The sequence below is a fragment of the Branchiostoma floridae genome, chromosome 12 (genome assembly GCF_000003815.2).
Source record: "Branchiostoma floridae strain S238N-H82 chromosome 12, Bfl_VNyyK, whole genome shotgun sequence".
Classification (NCBI taxonomy): domain Eukaryota; kingdom Metazoa; phylum Chordata; class Leptocardii; order Amphioxiformes; family Branchiostomatidae; genus Branchiostoma; species Branchiostoma floridae.
Window position 1 is genome coordinate 15,990,145 of NC_049990.1, and position 26,915 is coordinate 16,017,059.

Below are 26,915 nucleotides of genomic sequence, written 5' to 3' on the forward strand. Positions count from 1 at the left end.
CCGGCAACTCCCTTTCCAGCATACTCCCATCCTCGGCAAACTCCCTTTCCCGGCACAAGAGAACCCAGCCAACGTTGAAAAACGCGAACCAACAAGACCACCCCCCTCCCCAACTGAAAAACCAGCCCCGTTCGAATACTGCAACGGAGTCTAGGAGTCCTAACGTTAGTCTACGAAGCAGAGTTTAGAGTTTAATCCTTCATAATTTGCTTTGTCAAAGAAAAGTCACATACAGTATCTCCAAGATAAATGTGATGCCTATTTAGCTCCTTACCGTTACATTTGATGTTATAAGTTATAATCAGGATACATTTTCTTCTGTCTTATGACCAGGCTTATGTTAATAACGATGCATCTAAATCAAAGCTACGCCACAAAGCCGTTACTCAGGCAATTGGATATTATTATGGAAACGGTTAGACGGTTTCAGACAGACATCCGGAGTCTTTTGCCAGTGACACTTCTTAGCATCTAAGCGTTCTCAATTTTAGTCGCATCAAGTTATTCGATTACGCTAACATTTAGAATATCTTTTTTGACCAAACGTTTTGTTCCTTAGTAGTAGTCAGTCATGTGGCGCAGTCGGGGTGTCTGTGTGGCGCAGCGGCTAGAGCGTTGGAATCAGAATCAGTAGGTCCTGAGTTCGATAGTCGCCATGCCCCTGCCCCCATGACGGTGGAGTGACGCCCACCGAGCCTCACGGCTCTGTCTAAAGGTGCCAAAAACACCTACGGATTTGCTACTGCCTGTTCTTTCTAGCTCAAAAGGCATGAAATTCCCCGCCCACGCTAAACGCATGCCTAGAATTGTGACCTTCCACCTTGGAGAAATTTATCATAATCTGTGATAGGTTATGCTAATGCAAAGCATACAGTAAGCTACTGTGAAAGAATTATATAGAAAAAATAGATTATAGACTGAGATAGGATATAGATTTACGTGCCATGGATTTACATGTTGTCCGACATTTTCGTGTAGGTCGTGGTCACGGTGTGAAATACGCTGTATTTGCTAATGAGCCTTTCTCGTTTTTTTCTTCACAACTGTATTGAAGGATTTCCAGGTTGGTGAACTTTCATATCCGTGACATGCGTAACTGCAGTATTTACCATCTTCTACATGCACCAGTTTTTATAACATTTTGTGAATGGGTCAGTGGGCAATTCACACATCCTTGCAAAGTATGGTTGGGTATCATGCAACAAAAGATCCACCAGTGTCCAGCAGTGCACAAGTATACAGAGGCAACATTAGGGGTTACTTTTATGGGGCCATGTAATTTTACCGTTTGGCAAAGTTTACAAATATTTGTAAATGTAAAAGAACCACACAGAACTTTGGCAATTATTCTAAATAAAGATATTTTTACAGTTACCTGTGAAAATGTTTCTAAATGTTTCTAAGATATTCAATGAAATTCAAATCGATGAATATTTTCTTTTAATCTTTTGAAAAAAAAAAGTTTTATCATTGTGGCTTAAAAATCTTTTATTCAAAATGATTCAAAGTTGTTCCAAATATCACCTAAAACACTCATGGTGACTTGAATGGACTCTAGTAACCGGTTGGTTTTATACTTTGCCTTAATTACATGCAGGTAAAGGTAATGAAAAACACAAGGCTTACAGAGCTCCCCACACTCATGATATACAAATTGAATCATAATTTGCATAATTTACATCTCATACCTGTACATCTCTGTCTACGCTACCTGAGTACGACAAATATGTAATACCAATTATTCCTTGTTCGGTTATTTTCCTTTCAAGGTTTTTGGATCCTTAGGCCTGCAGTTGAAGGGTTCGGGGCAAATCGACCTTGACTTTCAGGTCCACAACACGTAATGATATATTTACACATCAAAATATAATCAAAACCCATCCAGAGGTTCTTAAGTGATGTTGACACATATCGACAAATACAGACGCGCGTAAAACAATACATTCTTATCATGGAGGTAATTAGTAAATTACAATGTCATGAACAAGGGCGTATATCAGATCACAGCTAATATTGTGATGTTTGGTATTATAAATGTATCAAAACTTATTGAGACGTTATATCAGCATTCACAATACTGACAGCCTACCTGACTCCCATGATAATGCTGACTTCATTCCAATAAAGTACGAAGTTCAACAAAGAGGGGGCCCCAAATCTACCTTCACCATCACCACACCCCCACCTATTCACCTGTAGTTTTGCAAACCTTCCAGCGGTTCTTGAGATATGTCCCCACATAACCCCCAGAGCAAAAACAGTATGGCCAAAACAATACTTCTATCTTCATGAAAGTAACAAGCAGTTTTAGCGAATGTATAAGGTTGTGTAACCTTCTCGTTGGTTGCATTTGCAGTGAGTCTGGAGGTCACAGGCCGTCAATGGTCAGCGCTATCTTAAATGGTGTTGTTAAGCTCTTTTAAAAATGACATTGTTCATTCGCCATCAAAATGTGTATACAGGACAATGCCAGAAAATGCAAAAACTCACATATTGTTTTAACTAAAATGTAAGTTCTTAATGCTATCATACAAGGTCAACTATGTGCACACGGACCTATGATAACAATCAGTTTTGTTCAGCCCTGGCACATCAAGGATACACAAGAACGTTGGGCGTTACCTCAAATAGACTTTATCAACTATAGAGGTATGTTTGCGTGCCGAATTGGAATTTAGAACAATGCAAACACCTCAAGAAACGCCTATGGTAAGCAAATCTCCATCATAACATGTTTACATAAAAGTCGAAAGGTTGTTGTGCGATCGAATGTGTCTGCTGCACGTCATAACTAATTAGAGTTCCACGAACCCGTGCCCTCGCCGAAATGTAAATTTTTATGTTGTCCAAAGCTGTTGATTGTTTTACGTGATGGATGTTTAATTTGTAGGGCATTGCTGTTAAAAAGAAAGGCGATCTGTTATGACGAGTGACTTATCATAAAATGATTCTACTTGATTATACAAATAAGGTCCTCATTTGCATGAAAGAGACCAAATGGTCTTCTCTACCTAAATAACAATGTGTTCAAGATATGAAAGCCTTAGCAAAGAAAGCTATTGTAGCATTTTCTCATAAATTATGTACACGAGACCCTAATTTGCATGACTTACGTCCGCATGTCCAACTTAACGTACATTTTGCTACCAAATGTCGCAAGAATGGAATTCTTGTCAATTAACACTATAATAACAATTTCTCATTAATTATGTACATTAGGTAACAATTTGCATAATTGATGTCTATTGACATTTCTCTCTAGTTACATAAGTCATGTTTAAGTGCCCAAGTAGTACTGAAATACTGTGGCTTAATAGACTGTGCTCATTAATTATGCAAATTAGCCCCTGGTTTGCATAAATAGCCCTTATTCATGGAAGGCATCTTCGAAGTTTTCTACATATCAAAAATCACGATGATCCGTCAACCCCTTCCCGAATTATTCCTTTTTAAAGGGATGGTGTAATTGCGCACGCGTGCACGAATTGCTGTGGAATTTCGGGAATTTTGTGCCAAACGGATATATCATTAATTAACAGTAATTAACATGTCTTTCTTTATGAGTTACATGTACATATGGCATATTTTTTAGCATGCTAACATTAAATGCAGTGTATTTATAAACTGTTTCAGTAATTATGCAAATTAGCCCATAATTTCATGATTAGTATTTGATTATGTAAGGCATATCTGAAGCTATCTATCTATATTCCAAATATCATGAAGATCCGCCAACCCATGGCCATTCCCGACTTATTCCCATGTAAAGGGATTATGCAACTACACATGCATGTAGACAAAATTCCTGATATGCCTGCGAGATTTCTTGTCAAACGGTCGCAAACTATGATATTAGGCTTGCCCCTGAGGCGTCACCAAAAACTAATATGGATTATTTGGAAAATTAGACATCTTCCAGCCCAATGAACCATTATAACCATACATAACAGTCACACCTACCCATATCTCGTCTATTGTAATATTGTTTGGGGAAATGCCTACAAGACTTTTTCCACACACACGCTTCACCACTAGTTGAGAAACTCAAGTTATTTCTGTTAGAAATATTGCATCTGACGCCTAGTAATGGACATGGCCTAGATTTTGAGACCTAGAAAGGCCAACATTTGCTTATGAGCAAAAACAGCATATATTTCAATGATATAACGATACCTCAGTCGTTCCAGTAATCACCAAGCATATGTTAGGAGGCAAAATTGTTACATTTTCCAGTTATTAAACTAGTTCGTACAGTAGCTACACTACCCTTTTCTAGATCTGTTAGAAATTGCATCCAACGCCTAGTAACGGACATGACCTATGCAAGGGGACAAAGCTTTGAAACAAGATTTTTGAGACCTCATGCATCCATGAAATATTTAGAGCCTTTGTAGATTGTTGTTACCTCCATGAAGATGGAGGTATTTTTGCCATGATACTGTTTTCAGTCTGGAGAGGATATGTGGGGGTAAACGTTATATCTCAAGAACCGTTGGAAGGTTTGCAATGGTTTTAGTAGGTGGGTAGGTGTGGGGATCATGTGATGGAGTAGTTAGATTTTGCCCCCCCCCCTCTGTTGGTTGACCTTGGTACTGCAGCAGCACGTTTTGTGCTATACTGTAAATGCAGAAATGTTCGCGGTGGATTAATGTTCGGAGTTTTCGCGGTGACCACTTCACCGCGAACTTAAAACCACCGCGAATATTTTTCCATTATGGTATTAGACTGCAGTCTATGGTGTTACCGCGAAGTTAAATCCACCGCGAAAAGTCATTTTTCCCGCTACCGCGAAATTAAATCCCCGCGAACTTAAATGCATTTACAAGTATCTTTGCACCTGTTGTTGCTGTGGTGCTGATTTTTATGTGGTGGGTAGGTGTATAGTGGATACTTGTTTGGTGTACATTTCGGCCTTTTGTCTGTTTGTTGTGGATCTGCAGGGTTGTTTCTTTTGTGGATGTTTGCGTGTGCGGCGAATATCTTAGGAACCTGTGGATGATATTCGTAACAATTGGTTAGGTGTTGTGATCTTGTTCATCTTGTCTCGTTGATTGGGCTGTCATTATAATTCCGCTATGACATCAGAAGCGTGCTCTGTCATTGTCCACGCTCTGTCCGGCCTGTGTGAGTGTCCCACCGAGCTAGCGGGGGCGTACCATATCCTATTAAAGGTCATAGCAAGTAAATTTATGGATGACATCCTCAGATCTGCAGAATGAAAAAAAAAATAGTGTGATGGGGCGAAAAAAAAACAAGATGGGTGAAGAAAAAACAAGATGGCTACATTTAAAAAAATAGGCACCATAAAGCTGTGATGAATGTTGTAACAAGAATTTAAGGGACAAAACGTGGTATCAGAGCCAACAAGGCATTCATTTCTGTATTTAAGATATGTACTGGTATGGTAAAAGTAACACTAGTGTGGTAGACTGGCATCACCAACAAAGTTGGTAACCACAATCATAGCTTCCATATTGGTGTCACTTTTACAACTATCCAATAAGTCTAATTTTTTTCTACAACTACAAGCCTGGGTACCGTCACTTCTACAAGTACAATTATTAGGCTACAAGTTACAACACAATATATTTACCTTTGACAGAATGGCTAAGATTATGTTTTGGGCTTGTGAGTCTGTGTGTGTGTGTGTGTGTGTGTGTGTGAGTGTGAGTCTGTGTGTGTGTGTGTTTGTTTGTGTGTGTGTTAACAGCATAACTCGAAAAGCCTTTGATGGATCCCAATGATATTTGGTAGGTGGGTAGGGGTTAGGAAAACGAAGGTCAAGTTTGATAATGGGCCTCCTAGCGGCTTGCTAAAGTACTGCAGCAGAACCTCAATTTTTGATATCTCCTGTTCTTTGTGATTTTTGAGTGGTAGATAGCCCTTGGGGCAGAGAGTAAGTGCTGTACGTTTGGACCCCCCAGCGGCTTGTTTGGAACTGCAGCCGCGAATTTCCTTCCAAACTTTGGACAAGAATAACCCGAGAAGGTGTAAATGGATCGTCATGATTTTTGGTATGTAGATAGTACATAATGGAATACTAATTATGCAAATCAACAGCTAATTTGCATAATTAATGAGGAAAGTTCATGAATACACTGCATTTCATGATAGGACTTTCAAACTTGTCACATATAACGTTATATATGAGAAAGAGAGAAATATTTATGAGTTATGTGTTCGTGGAACTCTAGTTGCTCATTTTGGTACTTTATCGTCTTGTTGACCATCCATGCAGAAGAAAAAAAATTCTTGTTTTTTTTTCTGAAAGCAGGCGAAAATGAATGCGCTCGTTGATGTCATCCATAAAATTTACTTGCTGTGGCCTAAAGTAGGATGTCCTGGGTTGGACCATCCTTTCACCATATTAGGTAAAGCCCGCGGCCAGGCAAAGCACGGAGGAAAGATGCGGCTTCCTACTCTGGCGTTCTCTGTTTGGCCAACTTCTATTGCTATTTTTCAGCCACCTCATGATTAGAAGTCCAGTGGAGACTCATAAGTTATAGTGTAAAATGTCTAAGCCAATTCTCCACGAGCTGAGTCTTTCCAAGGAGTCAAAAGAAAGATTCAAAGAAGAAGAAGAAGAGTCTGTCCAAGTAGTGTGTCACATGTCAGACCGAAGATTACCACAGGCTTTTTCCCGTTCGTGATCGTGACCCGGCAGAATATGGTGAGATTTGACTCATTGGGAAGGTTATAGTTCTCAGGGAGGTCGTTGAACTTGGGTCAGAATGTCTTCAATAGAGTCGTTTACTTTCCTTGACCTTTTCACGACCCTTTCAACCACGACCGAAATGCCCGCGGCGACCAATTTCCGACATGTATACTACTGCGGTCGGTAATCAAACGTATAGCTTTAATAGCAGGGGGAGGGCCTAAGAAAATAATAATTTGAGCGGGGGGAAGACCTAGGATTTTTTTTTTTTTACCTGTGGTCAGGGCCTAGTGGCCTAGGAAGAAAATTAGCTTGGAATGGTCTACCAGTAACGTTAAAATTTGCCCCCTAAAATACAAGAAATCACTGGCGGATCTAGAAATGTGCTTGGGGGGGGGGGGGGAGTTGCCCCCCTCTCGTTGGGGGGGGGGTATGGGGGGCCTCCCCCAGAGAATTTTCAAGATTTAGAGGCTGTCTGGTGCATTTTCTTCCAGTAGAGAAAACGATTTTTGAGGGCCACAATCCAACCCCAACATATTTTCCACTATGTCGTCGTGAGCCCCGAAGACGCAAGCCGTCGCAAGTCAGTTCTGGAGAAATTTTGAAGCCAGGACACTTTAAATGCCATTTCCTTCATTTGAGGGGAACATTTTGCTTGTAAACAAAGCTAAGTCTGATAATGAAATGTCTATTTAATAGTAAAAAGTGTTGTGGGGGACGACACCCCGGCAGCATTTTCCCACCATGTCCAGTGCCGAAGGCGCGAGTCCTTGCAAGAGGGGTCTTTTGAAATTTTGAAATCTGGACCCTGTGAAGCGTCATTTCTTGCATTTTCAGGGGCAAAAATTTTGCCAGTAGACTAGCAAGATTTGATGAAATTTCCATTAGTGAAAATAGACGCAAGGGTTTCAGCTTGATTTTGTGTGTTTCAGCTTATTTTGTCGTTGGGCGATGCCCTGTTGACCTATTTTTTGTGGGGGCGACCGCCCCCATGGCACGGTGCCACCGCCAGTGATAATCTTTTGTATTTTTAAAAGAAAAGCCCGTTTTTTGTAGACTAAGTGTTTTTCGGTGGTGCTGATTTGGGTCTGCTGCCTATACTTCCAGATATTAATGCACGATAGCGGTAATACAGTGTCATTGCCTGATTACCGAGATTGTACTTTCTAAGTGTGTTGTGGGTGCTTTGGTGCCACTGGACCTTACAAGTTTCTTCCATTTTACTCGGTATTCAGAAGAAATGTTGACCTTCATTGCCATTATGCAAGGAAAATTTGTTTATTCCATGCAGCGGCCAGTGAAGAATTGCACGAAATTAGCAATTTTTGAGTGAAAATTTGATTGTATAGATGGTATTTACCAAATATAACATTTCATAAAATGTCAACATTACAGTAAATGTCGTCTGAGTTTGTCAATCAGCGACGATGCAGATCTTTGTATTGGAAAAATTTAATTATCCGAAAACAATGTTTTAAGAAGTGCTAGCGATGCTTCATGTACTTAAATAGAAATTAAGAAAATAGGAATCTGATTTCCATATAGTTAAAAAGGAAATCCTATAAAGCTGCTCTGTTCCAATTTAGGACTGTTCCAACAAGTGACACTTGTAACTGAGCCAGAGAAGAACATTACGTGACATTACGCAAATGAAGACCTAATTTGCATGATTTATGAGAGCATGCTGTAATCCTGTTATACTAAAATACAGGAATTTCTTACTCAAACGTGTAATCAAGAAGTTCTAGGGGTGAACATCATTTGATATTGAAGCTCATAATGCAAATGAGGACCTCATTTGCATAAATTATAAAAATGCTATTATAGCCCTCTTTTAAAAAGTTGTATGTGAGCCAGTATGTACAGGAGGAGGAGATGGCAAACTAAAATGATATGCCAAAGAGGACCTTATTTGCATACTAAATGTCAAACACATTATATATCAGTTGTAAAGGTTTAAATCACATTTGGTGAAGCAGAGCTCAAAATCCTTTTTTCTGCATACCTTATTTTTTTCCGCCTCAAAATCCACTCGGTACATCCTTATTTTAGACGGTGCGTTTATTTTTTTTTTTCAAATTGGGGCTTTCTTTACTAACCCGGGACCCCAAAAATATTGAAAGTTTGGTATTTTCTGCCCATATTTCTGCGGTATTTTTGCTTAAAATTCACTATTTTTCGGACGAGGCAGCGCGGATTTCCCTGCCGCTAGCGGTATGACCCAAACATCCTAAATTAAACTAGGGATGCGTACCGGTACGCTGGATCGGTGCTGGATTTGCAAAAACTTTTCGGTTCAATTCCAAAAATAAGTGATTCGGTACAGCACTCACATATATCCTTTTTGTTTTAGACCATACTTAACCTTCCAAAAATCTTGAAATTTGCGCTGAACAAAGACGAAAACATTGCCAAACATCAAGGTCCATAGGCCGAGCTCAAACACATGCTACACAGTCACTCAGATCCGTAAATTCTCGATCAAAACACAGAAATTAACCGCCAACCAAACAAACTAAAAAGTTACCAATACTTTTCCACAATTTTTCACCCGTAGTCAACTTGTTTTAATGTTCCAGCAACGAAAAAATCCTTCCAAAATAAAGCACAGCGTTCAATCGGCTTGAAAACATCCGCCATGTTGGATTTATCAACTCACGCCGAATCTCGCGGTAATGCGCAAGAGAATGAATATTTTCTGCAGTACCGTTATTTTTTAATAGGGGGCAGTGTCTATGACCTCCTTGGTTTCTGCAACATTGAAAATAGCACAAGAGGTGAATAAAGTAAGGTATTATACTAAGTTGGAATGTTTCTTCAAAATGTTATTTTGTAACAATGATTATAAAATCAAGTTCTTTTTTTTATTTCTTCAATTTTTATTTTCATTCATTTTTTACTTTTATTATAATTTTTGTTGATGTTGTGACACTCAGATAAAGAAAATATGTGCAATAACATAGGAATTATTCTGTTCATTATTTATACAATTAACTGATATGGTACTCAGGCATAAATGAATAAAAAGAGCCTACCTGCTTATGACTGAAGTAGCATGGACACAGTTTACATGTCAATTTGGTATTTTTCCGCGGGGTACTTTTATTCCAGGGGGTACTTTTATTAAATTTTGAAGATTTGTCCCGGGGGTACTAGTACTTCTATTTGAGAGGTGAGAGTATGGATTGTACTAAAATTGTTGAGGAACCATTGCAATTTTTTCTTTACTTAATAGATGGTAACAGTCAATGCAGCTAATAATCCACATATACCTACATCATAAGACATTTATGTATAAACCCAGTGCATCTACCAGTGCAGGTAGGCACCAGAAACACCTGCACAGCTCCAATTTTACCTGCACTAACCTGCATATGCAGGTGGTATTTCGAGCCCTGTGAAGGTATATTGTCATGGAACTCTAGTTTGATTTTAACATTTTTCACAGTAGCCAATTACATCGGACTGCCTGGTCAGCTAATCTATACACAATGAGTTACAACTATGGCAATCAAGTTACAAGCTGCACTTCATGATCACTGGGTGAAACATATACTATTTTGTGGGTCTGTAGAAAATGTTATCAGCTGGCTTCTTGCAAATTTGCAAGGGTATGATAAACTCTGAGGATTCTTACTGGCGCTAAAATGTCTATTTTGATGAAGATCCCTGAGGATCCCATTCAAGCACAATCCAGGTTGCTAGAGTTTACAAAATGCACATTAATTTTGTACTTGATATGTTTAGATCTGTAACGTTACAGCATTGTGCTCCCAATTGTCAATGATACGTGTTACTGTCAAATTGTGAATCACAATGATTTTGTGTACATCACTAAATAAATTTTAAGATGTACACAATCTATTTTCTTTTTTTGGACAGGCTCACCTGAGGGGCCCAGCAGGTATGACCTTCTATTTTTGTCAAGTGATGAAGACAAGCTATGGACTGAGGAAAACCTTGTCAAGCCTCTAGAGAAAAGGGGATACACAACATGTCTGCCACATCGGGACTTTACACCTGGTATGCCAAAACTGAATCTTCTACACGATGCTCTTAAGAACAGTATGCGAACTGTCCTTGTCATCACACCTGAGTTTCTTGAGGATTGGCAGTTCAAACAGGCACTGGATCCAACTTTTATAGATGAGGGAAAGCTCATTCCCTTCATCTACAAAAGATGTAACACATTACCAGAGGCTCTTACAAAGGTGATGCCCCTGGAGTACAATGAGCAGGTGGACCCTTGCCTTCTTCTTGACAGGATTGGCAATTCAATTGAACACAGAAAGAAATGTAAGTAAATTCAATGTTACAGTTGTAACTCAAATAACCTGATTTAAAGATTCTGGAATATAATATGTTGAGTGTGATCATGATCATGGTTCAGCAGTCATAGACTTCACAGAACTACTTCGGAGGTTTTCAACAAGAGTTTCATAACAAAATACACAAGAGATTTAGATGAATCCAATTAACAGGGAGTGTGAAGATTACAATGATAACAAACTTAGGTCACGAATGGCATGAGAGCATGTAAATAGATACTATTACTAGTATAAACAGTTTACATGCCTTTCATACTTGTAACAACTCTTACTCTTTGTTTGTGTCACTCTTTAAATCAAGACACCTGTTGTCAATAATGTTACCACACCCAAATTTAAATTATTAATTGAAGTACATGTCTTAGGGACTTGTTTTAGATTCAAAGTAGGGCATATCAGGTAGGCATGTCAGAACATTGTATAATTGAGCACACAACCAGTACCAATGTCAGTATCATTTAATTTACTAGTACTAGAGTAGTAGTAGATTCAAGAACTAATTCAAATCAAAGGAAGATAACTTGGCACTGTGTAAAAGGCAGAATCTGATCTAGATTGTCCATCAATATAGTTCCCTTCTATGTACATGTAGGTCTTGATGCAGATGATTTTCTTTTTTTTTGCTATTGAGCATTTGGAAGGCTGCTGCTCTCACCAAAGTAAAGTTTAGTAAATGTTATTCCCCAACCCATGTGGCTTTCTTGGTATAAGGTAAATGTAGAAAATGTGAAGACCCAGGATCGAAGACCCATTGATTGACAAATCTAATGTGATGCCTTTTCTACAGCTGTTGATACTCCTCGACGTGATCGACCAAGGCCTGTAAGTGAAGTACTGTGGGATGTGGTTGTATATGAACGTCTTCCTGGATCTGTAGGAACAGAGAGCAACCGCAGATACAGTGAAAGTGGAGGTAAACATTTCTTATATTGGAACTGTAATGTATTGATAGGGCAGTATGCTCTATAGCCAGAAAAAGCTTATTTTGTAAAACAGACACAGAACACGCTCATTTTAAATGTAAAACAACATAATTTTGAAATCAACTTAGTCGTAACCTATAAAATCTGAAAAACAAATTGAGATATATTGTATTTTAGTCAGTCTCAAAAAGCTTTATCTACACCTGTTGAGTGACACTGTGTGGATTTACCTTTGTGTCAAATCAAGGGTCCTTGGTCAAATTTACTAATTTCATTAAAAAATGAACCTGCTATCAATTGATACGAATGATATTCCTTTTTCATTTGCCTCATTGTATGCTATGTTTTTTATCAATCATAAGATACAAATGTATGATTAACAGTGTTATCTGTATTAAATTTACAGATTGGTCTGTAGATGCCTTCTTCAACGACGTCGATGGCTACCTACAGAGGCTTGACAGGAAGGAGGGCAGACCCTTCATCAACATAGAGACAGACATCTGTGAAAACATCATTCCAGAGCATCTTGTAAAGCCAGCTCTGTCCCACTTGTCCAACTATGACAAGAGCCGCATGGTGTTGTCCAAGCTTAGCTGCTATCGAAGAAGCACAAAGATAGTAATGGTAGCACTAATTGCTCTCAATGAATTGATCCTCAATGACCCTATTGAAGGCATAACAGCAAATCGCATCAATGACTTTGAAAAGATCCTGCGAGCAAAAGTCCAGCCAGCATCCCTTCATGCTCAAGCAACCAAAGAACAGCGACTGAGGTTGACAACATACAGTAACCTTCTTCGTTGCATCATCTTGCATCTTGCCCGGGGAAACTTAAAGACAGTTTTCTCACAGGATGATCTCTCAAAACTGGAAACCATCAAGAGGGCCTTAGAAGAGGACTATGAAGATGACAATCCACCAAGGTTGGACTTTGCTCTGACATGCACAATCCAAGCCCTGACATGTGTGACAGAGCCACAAGAAAAATTCCGGAAAATCTGTCAAACAGTAGGTGATATCCTGAAAGAGGTTGATTGCATTACCAGGAGTCAGTCTGCATCCAAACCTGACTGCTCAAGCCTAGGCAGCAAGATTGATAAAGCAGGGATATTTGACACTGGTGTTGCTGCTACTTATCTCCTGCCAAAGGTTGGTTAACATTGACAAATAGTGATGAGCATAATTTGTTACCCTCACCAAGAGCATAAATTGTTTTCGGTGCCATACGTGGTTGGTTGGTTGGATATCTGGTTGGTTGGTTTCCAGCAAAAACATTGAATTGTTCAGAAAATTATAAAACAAGGAGTCAGATTAATGGCTCAAAATTGTCGAAAAAGTGTAGCATTCTGAGACACGGTCAAAATCTGAAATCTGACCCAAAACCTTTTCCATCCAAATTACACAATCCTAAGTACAAAATTCTATTCATTTGATTCAGGGCTCTTTGATAATTATTGTTTGTGGTCATAGGTATTATGAGAGTAGACATGTACATGTATGTCCTTTAAACCCAAACTGATTCCCTTTTAGTATTTAGACTTAGTCTTATGTAAAACATACATACAGACTTAGTCTTATGTCACCAAAAACAATTAACCCTAAAGTTTCATCAAACTTAAAAGTTATTCCACAGTTTACCCTAAGCTTTTATATCACTAGGCTATGGCTGTCTAGCTATGGGACTGAGCATAGATTATAATATTTCCTGTACCCAATTGAAATTACAATTATTCATACCAATTGCCACATTTAAAATTTCTCATTAACAATGCAAATGATGGCCATATTTATGTAATCTTTATCTAATGGTGTTCACCCTTACTTGACCTAATCAAAATCATTACACTGATTAAAAAAAGGTACATAATTTTAGATATAAGTAGCAGTATGTTAACTGATAATGATACTAGGAATATTATTAAAGATGTTACTTGCACATCTGCAATTCTAGATCACAAGCACCCATGCTCTATTGTGCCTGAGAACTTTGCTCGACCACCACATCCAGAAGTGCACCAAGGGCACATTTTGGAAGAGGCAAACGAAGGCAAACAAGAAGCAAAAGGGAGCAGAGTGGATACTATACCACACAGCAGTTATGTTTGTACGTGTTCTGAAGAACAAGGATTGCCCCAAAGGTAGGTGTGATGGGTTAGTGATTTCTTTGATTAGCAGAGAATTTTACTAACTATTTACAGTCTGGAGGTTTGCAAAATATGATCTGGTCTTAGGCTCAAATTGATGCAAATTTCATGAGCCACAAACTTTGCTCTTGCAGTCTGAGTCTTTTTTAAAATAGAAACTAAATTTGATATAATAATGTTGTACCTCAGACTCACCCCCACCACCATATTGTACATTTTATTCCTTACACACTGTAAATAGTTGCTGCAATTTGTGAAATTGCTGGAAATATGATACCATACACATAGTCTGGCAGTTTTGCCAAACAAAGGATCGTATTTTTTGCAGACACAGGGCTATGGACCATTGGTTACGGCAAGGAGTTTAAGAAAGGAACTTTTTCAACCTCCTTGGTTACGGTCACTTTAGGGTTACACTACAGGGGGTACCAACATTACGGGGCATTTCATTTGGTCACAAGACATGTTCATGTCAGTGCAGCAATACTTACATGTAACATACAATAATGTCTTATATTATTTTGATTAAAGTGAAGTTGTTTGGAAATGCCTATCATAATTAATAACGATCCATGGTCATGAATGATACATGTAATTGAATTTATCAGGAAAAACGGGTCATAATTATAACATTACGTAACGTGATATCCAATTTTTTTTTATAGAACTGCGCACATTGGCTGCAAATGGTGACCGCAGTGTAGTTTCCAGTGAACAAGATGGTGAAGGGCTGCTGTGTCTGGCATCCTTTTGGTCCAACCAGCGTCTGAAAAACATGCCTGGCTATTCCAAAGTTCAGCCACTGATCAACAAAGAATGCAGGGAACTTGTGTACTGTGACATTCCAGACATTGCTAATGCTCTCTCCAGACGTTTGCTGGTAAAGGACAACTGTCTTGAGGTGGAGAAACTGGTGTAAGTTATGAATTTATCTTTCTCAATTAGACCACACCAAGTAAATGTTGTGGATGACCCCCTCTACAGACTGCAAACCTAAACTAAAGCATGTACATGTATGTGAAAGAAATCAAGGTGGGCAAAGAAAACAAGATGCCTAATTTTCTAGATTTAATCAGGAAACCTTGTAATAAGAAGACTCTTAGCGATAAAACATTACATTTTACAACCGACAAGCTGTACCAGTCGGCATGCACCAACGTAGTGCTAACTGCCAGAAATTCATCAGGTACATTGTAGTTTACATCCATGGACTCGATTTGATTTGACATTGGTAGAAATTTAATCTTGCAGGTACGTACCTGGCAATTGCAAGCCTCAAACATGAAATGAGCACTGCAATCTAACCCCAGTAGACATTGTGACAGAGGTCTTTATTTGCATATTCTATCCAATCCCCCCTCTCTTTGAGAGTCCTATCTTCAGGGTCTGCCTAAATTGTGACCTCAAACAACCTCAAATGACTCAAATATGCAGTGTGCATGGGTCAACAACATTGTGTGGTGCTCTAGATACCTTTATAAACTAAAGAAAAATTAGCAAGGCCTAACTATTGTCACAGTGGTTTCTAGATCAAAGCAATTTAAGGCTGAAAAAATAAGTTGACAATGAAAGAGTAGTGCTAATTACAGCGTCCACAGTTTGATTTACTGGCGTCTGTGGACTGAAGAAGGTATAAAAAACTTCTCCATTCAGACTCCTAATAACACAGACAATCCAATATGGCGACCAGAAACTGCTTTGATCTTAAAACCGGCGGATTTACTCAAAATAACTGGAAAATACATGTAAGTGGCACCAATAACGTCACAGACTTTGGGGGAGGTGATAATTCACTCACACTCTGAAGTCTCACTATCCTGTTTGCAAAAGGTAAATGTATATCCTTGTTCCTTGTTTGAAATGCAGGACAGAGGTACAACCCAAGCACATCCGCAGTCTTCACAGTACTAAAGGACTGGAAATTGAGCGAGGTCCAATACACACCTGCCACAACACTGTGATATATCATGGTACTATGAGTGGAAACCACCATGTTGTTGTCAAAGTTCCCCAACTACAGAGACTTGAAAATCTACAGTGCACCGAAGACATAGTTTCAGTGGACAGTAAGTTTTGCATCAGCTGTTTGTCTAGCGCACGGTCTACTATATGTTTTAAAAGTGTTGATGTGAGTCATCGTCTCAATGCTTTGTAGTCCTTATAGAAATCTCAGGGCAAATACTTGGTTTTCTGCTGCCATGGCACTGTCACCTTCCAGATTTCCAAAGTTGGGAGTGATTGATCATGAGTCAGATTAAAGTTATAAGGACACCTCCATGATTCTAGCCAATTTCAGTCTAGTGATTTTTTGTCAAATCCTTTTTTTACTGGCAGGGTTAACATGAATTTATTAGTTAACAGATAAGTTCTAACTACAATATGTAACCTAATGATCACCTAATGTTTCGGTTGGCATCCTCTTGAACGTATTACTAACCAAAAGCTGATGCGTGATGCTCGGGCCTCAAGATCAGCATCTTCATCGTCCCAACTTTAAAAAAATTTGTATTCTACATGTTTGTCTCTACATGCATGATTAAATCATTATACATTAATGTATATTATAGTGTATTTTTCAATCTTTTTCTTTTACAGGAATCAGAAATGAGATTTTGATGTTGAAGCATCTCAGGCATGAGAACATCATGCCCATCTCTGGATATGTCCTAGCCATTCCCCCAGTGCATTACATCACAGAGTTCATGCACTATGGCAACCTCCGACAATATCTATGCAACAACAGAAGGTCCATGTGGCCAGCTCAACATCTGCTTGGTATAGCTTCTGATATCCTACAGGCCCTTATCTTCTTGGAATCCCGGTCGATAGTACATCGCAATATCAGAGCAAGGAAAGTTCTCCTTGGGCAGAGTGGAAATCGGATGGCCATCAAACTTACTGGGTTTGAGCTTGCCAGAGAAGTTGAACAGAATTCCTCATTCTATCATTTTGACATGTACAGAGGTATGCAATATAAATTAATTTTTTTATCTTTTATAGGCTTTGTTGTGAAATATTAAAATAGGGTCTCAATCCAAGCTATAGAAATTTATCAATTCATGCTGCTCTATTATTGAATACAGATTTTATGATTTGCTGATGATAAAATTACCATGCAGGCCTAGGCTAAGTTAGTTCACTAGCCTTCATGACTGTACATTTCTATTGGTCATGTATGCCATAACATCATACAGATGTCTCTCTCTCTCTGTATAAAAATATCATTTTATTGATGACATCTGCTGGAGACCTCAAAACTAATGCTGGATAGTAGAAAAAAAAGGCAGCAAAAAATGCTGCTAAATAATTAAAACTGCTTTTTTGAAAGCTGTGCAGTAACTGTTACATTACGAATTGAGCCACAGAACACTGTATCAATTTGAAGCAATCATCAACTACTTGATTGTATGCAAGTAACAGACTTGTGGGGAGCCGTGGAGAATTTCTTTTTTCAGAGCAAGAAAAAAGTAATGCATGCATGACGTGTGGTTGTCATCCATAACATCAAGTCAGTGTTAGTCTTAATCGTTTATGCTCTGGTTATAGGTCACTGACAAGGCATTATGTCACCATGAATGTTGAGGTAAAAGTAAATGATCAACTGTTAATTGTAATTTCTGTTTTCAGGAACAAAGAATGAAGAGCTTCCATTGAGGTGGTTGGCAGTTGAGTCCCTGGCCTACTGCCGCTACTCTGTCAAGTCAGACATCTGGATGTACGCTGTGGTGTTGTACGAGATTTTCACAATGGGCTGTGTTCCCTGGCAGGAGTTTGCAGCGCGGTCATTTGATGAAGTTCTTCAGAATGTAACTCTCAATTCCTACATTTAAAAGTTACAGTTCAATAGAAATTGATAGCACTTAACATAGATTAACCTAGCAGTGAACATTTTTGCAAAAGTACCACACAAAAGCACCACCAAAGAGGGACAATGTGTTTCACATATTCTACTTGATCCTGTTCTATGACTATAATTATATTGTACTGTTACTGATTGCTAATATGTGTCCTCCCCCCAATGTTTTTGTCTGCTCGTGACTATTCAAAAGATGGATTCATGGATGAATTATATTAGATGAAGAAAATGAAAATTGATTACAGTCTATTGATCGAATGTTATTAATATGCATTTATCCTTTTGTAGATTGTTCACAGAAACCTCAGAATGAAGAGGCCACCTTGCATTCCAAATGCAGTTTTCCAAGTCATTCTGGAGTGCATGAATGTTGAAGACCGGTCTCGTCCCAGCTACTCTACTCTTGCTGATAAGCTGGGACAGTTGCATGATCGCTATCTTGAGTCCGCAGGTGACAAAATCTGATATAGACATACATTTTGTATCATAATTATATCATTGTGAGGCCTTAGTCCCATTGTGCTGTGTGTCAAGCTGTAACATCTATTATCATAATACCGGTACGTTTACGACGATTTCTTTAGCCATACTGATTTGACAAATTGTCAACGCATCATTTTCTCCAGTTACATGTTGCTGTTATAGGTTACCCTTGCCACTTCTTCTGTGTAACTTTTCTGCCACTCTTGTCCTGCTAAAAGCGTAATATTGTAATTGTAACACGCCGCGGAATTACACGGCGAACGGGCGCGTGGTTGGGAGGGGGTACAAAATACCGGTAGGAAGAAACACGGCACAATTAACTGCCGCTATGTACATTTATACATCCTCTGATGTTCCTTCCTTTTCTGTCAGTAAATGCATAAAACATAAACCTGCATGAGCATACAAAATGTCATGAGAAAACGGACGTATACTGTCAAGAATTTTCATTTAACTTCTGTCCGTCACAACCGCTATGACGTAACACTTCACTGCTAGCGTAGATATAAAAATGGCGGGAAAATGGCTGCGTACGTTCAATTTTGCCCATTCAGTCGTAGATCCGGGCTATTATGCAATGGTTCTTCACACTTTTACATGAGTTGTAGGTCACCAACAGAAATTCAAGATTGTTGTTGAATCATGTTCGTCTTGTGCCGTGAGCATGTGTAATTATGATCTATATAAATTTGGCAATGAATGTGACAGTACATGTATGTTCGTCCCACGACGAGCTGCCTACCCCGAAATTTAAAAAAAAAGTATACTGAAAACTTTTGGCCTTGTTGTCTTCGAATGCATTGTTATCGATGCTTTGTAAATGGTGTATTGGACACCTAGATGTCTGAAGTGTGCACAGCTCAGAAATAACTATTGTTGCATGTGTAGATCTCTTTAAGTTCCAGTATTTTAATCTACCGGTATAAGTCTTACTACCGGTATTATGCCAATGCATGTTACCTAAATTTGTTAAACTCATAGGGCAATTTTTCATGAGAAGATTTTAGGCAAAATAGTTAATGATAATTTTGATGCAAGATTTGGAATTTTGCTTGTCAATGAATGTTTCCCTTACAGAAATGCCATCATGTACATTATAAAGCTTGTTGCAACTGGCATGCCATTGTTACTCAGCAACGTTGTATTGAAAAATTTTCAATGTGTTATAGACTACCACAAATACCATTATTTGAACTCGGAACAAAAACTTTGGAATATTAACTTTTTTAAGAAGTCGCTTCTGGAAGATACAAGTCTTCAGGTCAACGAGCTTCGGTTCAGCCAAGGGCACAACCCGCCGTACGTGCAATTTGTCCGTATGTTTTTTTGGCAGGCCACTTCCGCCACATATTTCTGAAAATGTTCAGAATGTACAGGTCAGGCGTGTCACCTTTACTGGCATGTATGGGGGGGGGGGATCCGCAACCTGATGGCACACAAAGTTCCACAGTGTGTCTGCATGCTCCAAAATCCGTTGGACCATTGATGTCCTCTGATGTCTAAACCTTGCAACCAGGACTGTTGAATTCGAACTTTGAGAAGAGCGACAGTGGTTGAAGCTATTGGAATGTAAGCATATTCTCATAAGAACAGGATAATGCCGTAGCAAGGACGTTTGGGCAAATTTTGTGTCCCACTTACGTAAGCAGGCCTGGTGCTCGATCCATGAGTTTACAATCATAATGAGTCTGATATAATTATAGGAAAGGGAATCACATCCGCTTTTTATTGATATCTAATACATTGAAATTGATGCAGAAAGAACAGTGATACTGAAAATTAATATTCCAGACTTTTTGTGCAAAGTTTTGGGCAGATTGTCCTCCTTGACAGGCTTTTAAGATGTAACAGGCTAATCTTATTTAGATCTATGCGTCCTGTTGCAGATTGAGTATAATCATACTCATCTGTCAGTAGTGATAAATAATTAAACTTTTACAAAATGTATTGTGATTGTGATAAACAGGCAATGTAATCGGTTATAATTGCCCTGAGGAATTTGACAGACGGTCGCTGAAACGTTGCTGAAAATAAAGCAATGGTTGTGAAAAATGAGTCTCTTATTAATAAGTTTTTTCTTTGACATGATAACCAACCTGATTGAACTATATACGGACTAATCTGACTAGGATTTAAATGTCGCTGCATGTTATTGGGGTGTCCATATATATTACTACATCATGATGTCACTTAGGAATTGTAACTTAGGCCCAGAATCATTGGTAACTGAATTAACAAGTCTCAATTTTGACCTGCTGACAGAAAGCTTCTTTTATTTCCAGATGTTGTCTATGGTGAAAAACTGACAGCTCCACCTCCAATTGTTCAGTCAAACATGGCAGATACATCTCCAATACCGGTATGCATTACTGTCATGTAAAACTGTTGTAAATGTTACAGAGAGTGTGTTTCTCATAGACTAGTGTGCGACATACAAACAGTTGCTCAGACCTTGACATCAGATGGTGTTTTGACAATAAGATTCAATTTGGTGCATATCCAGTCATGATGAATGAGCCCTATAAATTGATTATTGATTCGTTCACCATTATGCACACATGTACGTGACCTAATAGTATGAGCTTAACTCATTATATTATTAAGATATAGCTGCAAGAACTCGAAAGTTGAATATGACTTAGAGCTGTTCAGGATGACGTTAAGAATTGGTTTACAATGATTTATCCTTTTTGATGTCTAGACAATTGCTGTGCCTGGAAGAGTGTTCATACCAGATCCTGTACCTGGAGTGTTTGAGTCTGACCCAGAAGATGACGGGATCTACATAGACACGGTAAAGAAGCTTTTAGTTTTTATAGTTTGACAAGAAGTCTATGTTTTCAGTTGTGCCATGGTGTTGTGGGTCTGTAGGTAGGTCAACGGCATATAATACAAGACGTGGATAGATCTTGGTCATATTTGGTAGGTGTGTATAGTGGTAGGTGCATAGCGGTTGTGGAGAGAATTGTCATTTTTGAAAATGATTTACCTGGCGTTTTCCTTTTTTGGGGTACTACATGTAGGTACTGTTGACTTTTAGTAAGAGACAAAATTGAGACCTTAAAGTCTTAAATTAAGGCACTCTCAATTGTAAGCCTTGATTATTTGGAGAAGGTATGTGTTCGAGGAACTCTTACAAGTTATCCTCATATACATTTATTATATATGGACCCAAATATATACCGTATGACTGCACATCTGTATATCATAATGTATCAAGTACATGACATAATGGAATATGATTGACCATTATAGCACTGATGTATTTTACTGTAGCTTGCTGAGCTATATTTTTTACATACAGTCAAACCTATTGATAGCAGCTACTCATGATCAAGGGACACTATGGTCATATTAAGCACATAAGTTTCCATTCGAACACAGAGTATCGGGTTACCGGGGCTCCCGCGCGGTCCCCTTGGAGGACTGACGGTGACTGCAACATCTTCTAACAGATTGTGGTAGTTAGAAAAGCAACATCTTGCACGTGTCTCCCTAGAATTGAATGAAAATTATCAGTGTGTATATACCTCAAATCTAGCCGTGTACCTGTGCTGCACAATCTTGTCTGAATGTTTTCTGAACAATGCCTAGTTGGTTGATTTAGAAAGGGTGTTCTGTGGCCAAAAAAGCAGATACCCTTGGCTATTAAAATTAAAATCTAAATCTTTTATATCTGATGTACATCTATTAGTAAAATCAAACTTTCTGTCTTAGGGATTTTTTTAGCTTCTACTTTTAACTATATTTACAGCCAAGATAAGGTCAAAAAATCATTTTTTCACACTCGTAATTAAAAATTGCCTCCATATTTCAAAAAGCCCTATGACACAAATCTGGAGATATTACTGAGTAGTAGACTGTTGATAATATAAGTCCTGAAAGAATTGATTTGCTCGCGTTTCGTAAGAGATTTTAATACCATGTTTGGCCCAATGTCGAGTCGCACTGATAGGGACATGGGGTAATTGATACTGCCGTAAACAAGTCTTGTAATATTCAAGGTCACTTATAACGACACCGGCAGCTTCGTTACATGCCACATGTTCCAAACTAAACGGCAGCAAAACTATGCTGGCCAGGTAATATGTGGTTTACATTATTTTGTGAAGATGTTCGTTTTTGTTCTGACGCACAGCACCCTAGAAAATGAGCGCGTTTTTGCGTGTTTACTGTAACAACCTGCAGGTGACCGCAGGTGACCCCAGATAGAATGCCTGTTCTGTTCGATTACGTCAGATCGAACTTGGTTCGGGTTCTAAAACCCCAAATAGAAGTCTGGAAATTTTAGGACCAAATTTGACCATCGTGGGACTAGAGAAATGTGGCCATTAAAGACAGGTGTCCAGTGACTATAGAGAAAAATGCTAACAAAATTGACCACGAGTAATATTACACATGATTTCAGTACCCACTGATCTTTCTAACAGATTAACATTGTCTTGATCGTCTCAAAATTCAACTGACCCTGCCAAAGTCAAATCTACCGAAAATAATTGATATTGCCATGCGCAATATTGGTAAATTCGCCAAAAATGACTTGACAATGTGCTCTAACATTCAAGGAACGTGTAGCTTCCACTACCGCCAAAATGACCCTGTCGGGAACTCCAAATCCTCGAAAATTACGATCTTAAACTTGACGCAGGGTGACGTATACGGACACAGTATGGTCGCAATAGGCAGTGTTTCTGTATCTACTGGACCGAATATCGTGTGGCTGGCGTGGCCGCGTTGGACAGGTGGCCGCTTTAGACTATTTCTTATATGCTTCAGTTAGTTCAATGGGAAAAATCCAAGGGACCCGCAAAAAGTGACCACATTGGACACGTCGCAATGCAAAGGTGGCCGCTAATATAGGTTTGACTGTATACAATAGATATTGCAAATGACCCTTTCCCATGACTCATTTGCAAACAGGCATCAGTTGGCTTCAATGGGTGTAATTTGTCATGAAAATGGCATTTTTGTGAAGATTTACAAAAAAAACACAATTTGTTGATGAGTTACATATAAATGCACATATTTTCAAGTTGACATTTGGCTCATTTTTACTTATTGTTTATGATACTTTAGTTGCCCTACAGCACAGAAGAAAGTGTTTATAATGTGTACGAAGATGTGGACAAGCAAGACATGGTAAATATTGAATGTAAAATTTTTATTGTCAATGATTTAGAAATTAAATGACTGTATGATTTTAGACGTAATTTAGATATGCTGCACCATGCAATGATTATAATGCAGAGAAAACCCAATTTTAACATATCCTGAATTTGCAGTTAGGAGTCATACTATCCAATTCAGAATTTTAAAGTTTTTTTAATCATTTTTTTATTGTAATTGATGCAATATCTTAATTTATGATCTAGTTATTGAGGATGGCAGAGGGAAATAGATATATCCAGGACTTAATGGGCCTAGGCCATCTGTGCACTGCCCTCTTTTGGCCCTTACCACATGATATTGTGATGTTAAACTTTGCCCCGGGTATAGCAAAACAATTATGTCTGTAGTGTTTAAGAAAAAGATACTTCAAGATCTAAATACCATCATTTATCATAATTTTGATTAATTACCAATTATGCCCATCCTGCCCATCCTTGAGTATAGAAAACTGATGAACATGTACAATACATGTTGGTCGCAAACCCTGATCATGATAAATGGCTTAGTTGTACCTTTAATGATATTTTAAACACTACATCCCAATCATGCTAACAGTGCAGATTTTTCTGTCACACTTATTTAGATGCTGACATCAGCTGTTGCTGCTGAAGACCAGCCTCAGCCCCAGAAAGAGGTTACTGTTTAGATTGTATACAACTGCCTGTCAGTGAGATGTAATATTTCATCTTCCCCAATCATGTATAATTGTGATGGGATAATCAGGCGCCAAGCCACATCAAGAGTTCTATGCATGCAGTTTTATCTTTATTTTGCGACAGAAATAGATTTTCCAATAATTGTACTCCTAGGATGAGGAGAAACTTTAGAAATATAATACCAAGATAAGAGTACCGATGTTCCAAAAACAGGCATGAAGTACCAATTTTTACTTTCTTTTTATATAGGAATGATTTAGATAGAAATTGGAAAAAGAATATGTTTTATAAATCAGAATTTTAGACTTTATCTATAGAGTATTATGTCCAGGGTGGTCCTCCCATTCATGTTGTGATCCAGAGTTGCATTGGTGATGAAATGTCTCGGATCATCAAATTATATTTTATCAAGTTCAAAATCAGATTTTCCCAATGTTTGTACTTAATAAGTCCTCACTATTATTTGTGTGCACTATTTAGAACCAGTTCATGGAGGTAACTAGGTACAATGAGAGAAAAACCCGGACTCTAAAAGACTTCAGGAGAGAAATGAAGAATCAGAACTCAACACTCAGAATCGCCGACCTCCGACAGTCAATCAAAGAAGGTTCCATGACTATGGTATGTTGAAAATATTTGAATCTCAGATAGCATTGTTTTTTTAATCTTTGTGAAAGGAGGACTATCACCTCCCGAAGGGAGGGTTTGAAACTATCCGTGTTTGTGCTGTTCACAGCGACATGATTGGCAGTAGATCATTATGTATATGGTCAGGCGGTAGCTCCATGATAATGTACGTTGTTTTGTTTACACCGTAATTTTCTTTATATAGGCATTGTCATATTTCAGAAATCACTTGTTTTTAATCGCAGAGGCCATCAATAACGTTGGATTCCAATGTGCGACTCATTAATCTCTTAATGCTAGAATACCACACACATCATGTCAACATGATTTACAACAGCCAATAAGAAAACATCAGTACGGCTTCTTTTAATTACGTGGACGTGGAATAAATCGCAATGTGACCAGGAGATGTCCATGAGGTAGTACGCCATAGTACAAATGTAGATGTGTGTTTTTTGGGTGTCTATAAACATGAATGCAGAAACTTATTAAAAGCATCTTTTTTTTTAAAGTTTAAAAAAAAAGTATGACTGAATCGTGATAGGTAATATGGTATTATCGTAAACTTAAGACAAATTAAACAGCATCTACGTTGTACTTAATGGTATTTTCAAGCAGAAGTTTGAGCACTCAGGGTTTAGGGTGAATTCGAATGCCTACCAGCCATACATCTAAATGCTTGTCAATGATAAATTTAAGTTTGTTCTGAGACTCAGATTTATTTTATACTTACCTGTAGGTCACAGAGGGTACTAGGATGGGAACATTAGAGGACTGGTTGATAAAGACAAAGGAGGAAGACCCGACTCACTATGCACTACACATTGCCAAAGCTCTGCAGGCAGTGCACAACAAAGGATTTGTCCACTCAGACCTGCGCCTGGGTCATGTATTTCTTGATGCATCGCCGCATGGAACTCGTGACATTACGGTAGTAATAATCTGCTTATTGCTCTTATTTAATATAATTTGTGTCAAATGGACTTTACCTACGAATCCTTTAATCAACAGAATGAGATTAGAACTTACAAAGTAGTCAAGTTTCAAAGCGTTTAGCTCAAGTTCAGAGACTGACAGCATATACTGTAAGTTGAACAACAACTTGCAGAATTCAGAACATCATAGTTTCCTACAGTCATTTGTTTTGTTAAATGGTATAACTCATTTCTAATAAATTTTAGATTTAGATTATCTGCACACCAACCTACATTATACACACACTCATACTGTATTCAGTCTTTATGTTATTTCAAAAGCAGGGTTGAATTTTTCAAATTGGTCCGAGCAAGTTGGGGGAGTGTGGGGGAGGAAGGAAGGGGGGGAAGAGGGAGGGGAGGGGAGGGGAAAAGGGGGGTGCGGGGGGGGAAAACGAGGGGAGGGAAGGGGGGGGAGGGAGGGGAAGGGAAGAGGGGGAGGGAGGAGAGAAGAAGGGAGAGAAGGGGGGGGGCAGAGAAGGGAGAGAGAGAGAAGAGGGGAGGGGAAAGGGGGGGAGGGAGGAGAAGGAGAGGGGAGGAAAAAGGGGAGAAAGGAGAGAGGGAGGGGGGAAGAAAAAAGAAAGCCGAGAAAGAGGGGGGGAAAGGAGGGAGGAGGGAGAGGGGAAAAAAGAGGGAGGGGAAAAGAGGAAGGGGAGAGAGAAAAAAAAGGAAGGGGAAGGAAGGGGGGGGGGGGAGGGAGGGAGTGAGGAAGGGAGAGGAGGGGGGAGAAGGGGGGAGGGAAAGAGGGAGGGAGGAAAGGGAGAAGAAAGAAGGGGAGGGGGAGGGAAGGAGGAGGGGGGGGAAGGAAGGGGGGGGAAAGGGAGAGGAGGAGTAGGGAGAGGAGAAGGGAGAAGGGAGGGGAAGAGGAGAGGGAGAGAGAGGGGGAAAGGAGGGAGAGAGGAGGAGGGGAGGAGGGGAAGGGAGGGGGAAAGAGAGAGGGAAAAGGGGGGGGAAAGAGGGGAGGGGAGGGAAGAGAGGGGAAAGGGGAAAGGAAGAGAAGATGGGAGGGAGGGGGGAAAAAAAAAGAGGGGGGAAGGGGGGGAAGAGGAGAGAAGGGGGAGGAGGGAACGAAGGTTGGATAGGGGAAGGGGGTAAAT

General features: G+C 39.1%; 1 protein-coding gene across 1 annotated transcript in view; it reads left to right on the forward strand.

The window, feature by feature from the left end:
- LOC118427540 overlaps positions 1-26,915 on the forward strand; it is a 50,504-nt gene that overhangs the window by 6,214 nt on the left and 17,375 nt on the right. Inside the window, exons 3-17 of the mRNA XM_035837377.1 lie at positions 10,538-10,951; positions 11,771-11,896; positions 12,313-13,058; positions 13,861-14,047; positions 14,719-14,968; positions 15,920-16,119; positions 16,649-17,017; positions 17,681-17,859; positions 18,198-18,360; positions 20,675-20,751; positions 21,094-21,186; positions 23,469-23,531; positions 24,145-24,195; positions 24,698-24,838; positions 25,584-25,775. Of these exons, the coding sequence (XP_035693270.1) occupies positions 10,538-10,951; positions 11,771-11,896; positions 12,313-13,058; positions 13,861-14,047; positions 14,719-14,968; positions 15,920-16,119; positions 16,649-17,017; positions 17,681-17,859; positions 18,198-18,360; positions 20,675-20,751; positions 21,094-21,186; positions 23,469-23,531; positions 24,145-24,195; positions 24,698-24,838; positions 25,584-25,775 (3,251 nt within the window). The remainder of the gene's footprint in view (positions 1-10,537; positions 10,952-11,770; positions 11,897-12,312; positions 13,059-13,860; positions 14,048-14,718; positions 14,969-15,919; positions 16,120-16,648; positions 17,018-17,680; positions 17,860-18,197; positions 18,361-20,674; positions 20,752-21,093; positions 21,187-23,468; positions 23,532-24,144; positions 24,196-24,697; positions 24,839-25,583; positions 25,776-26,915) is intronic.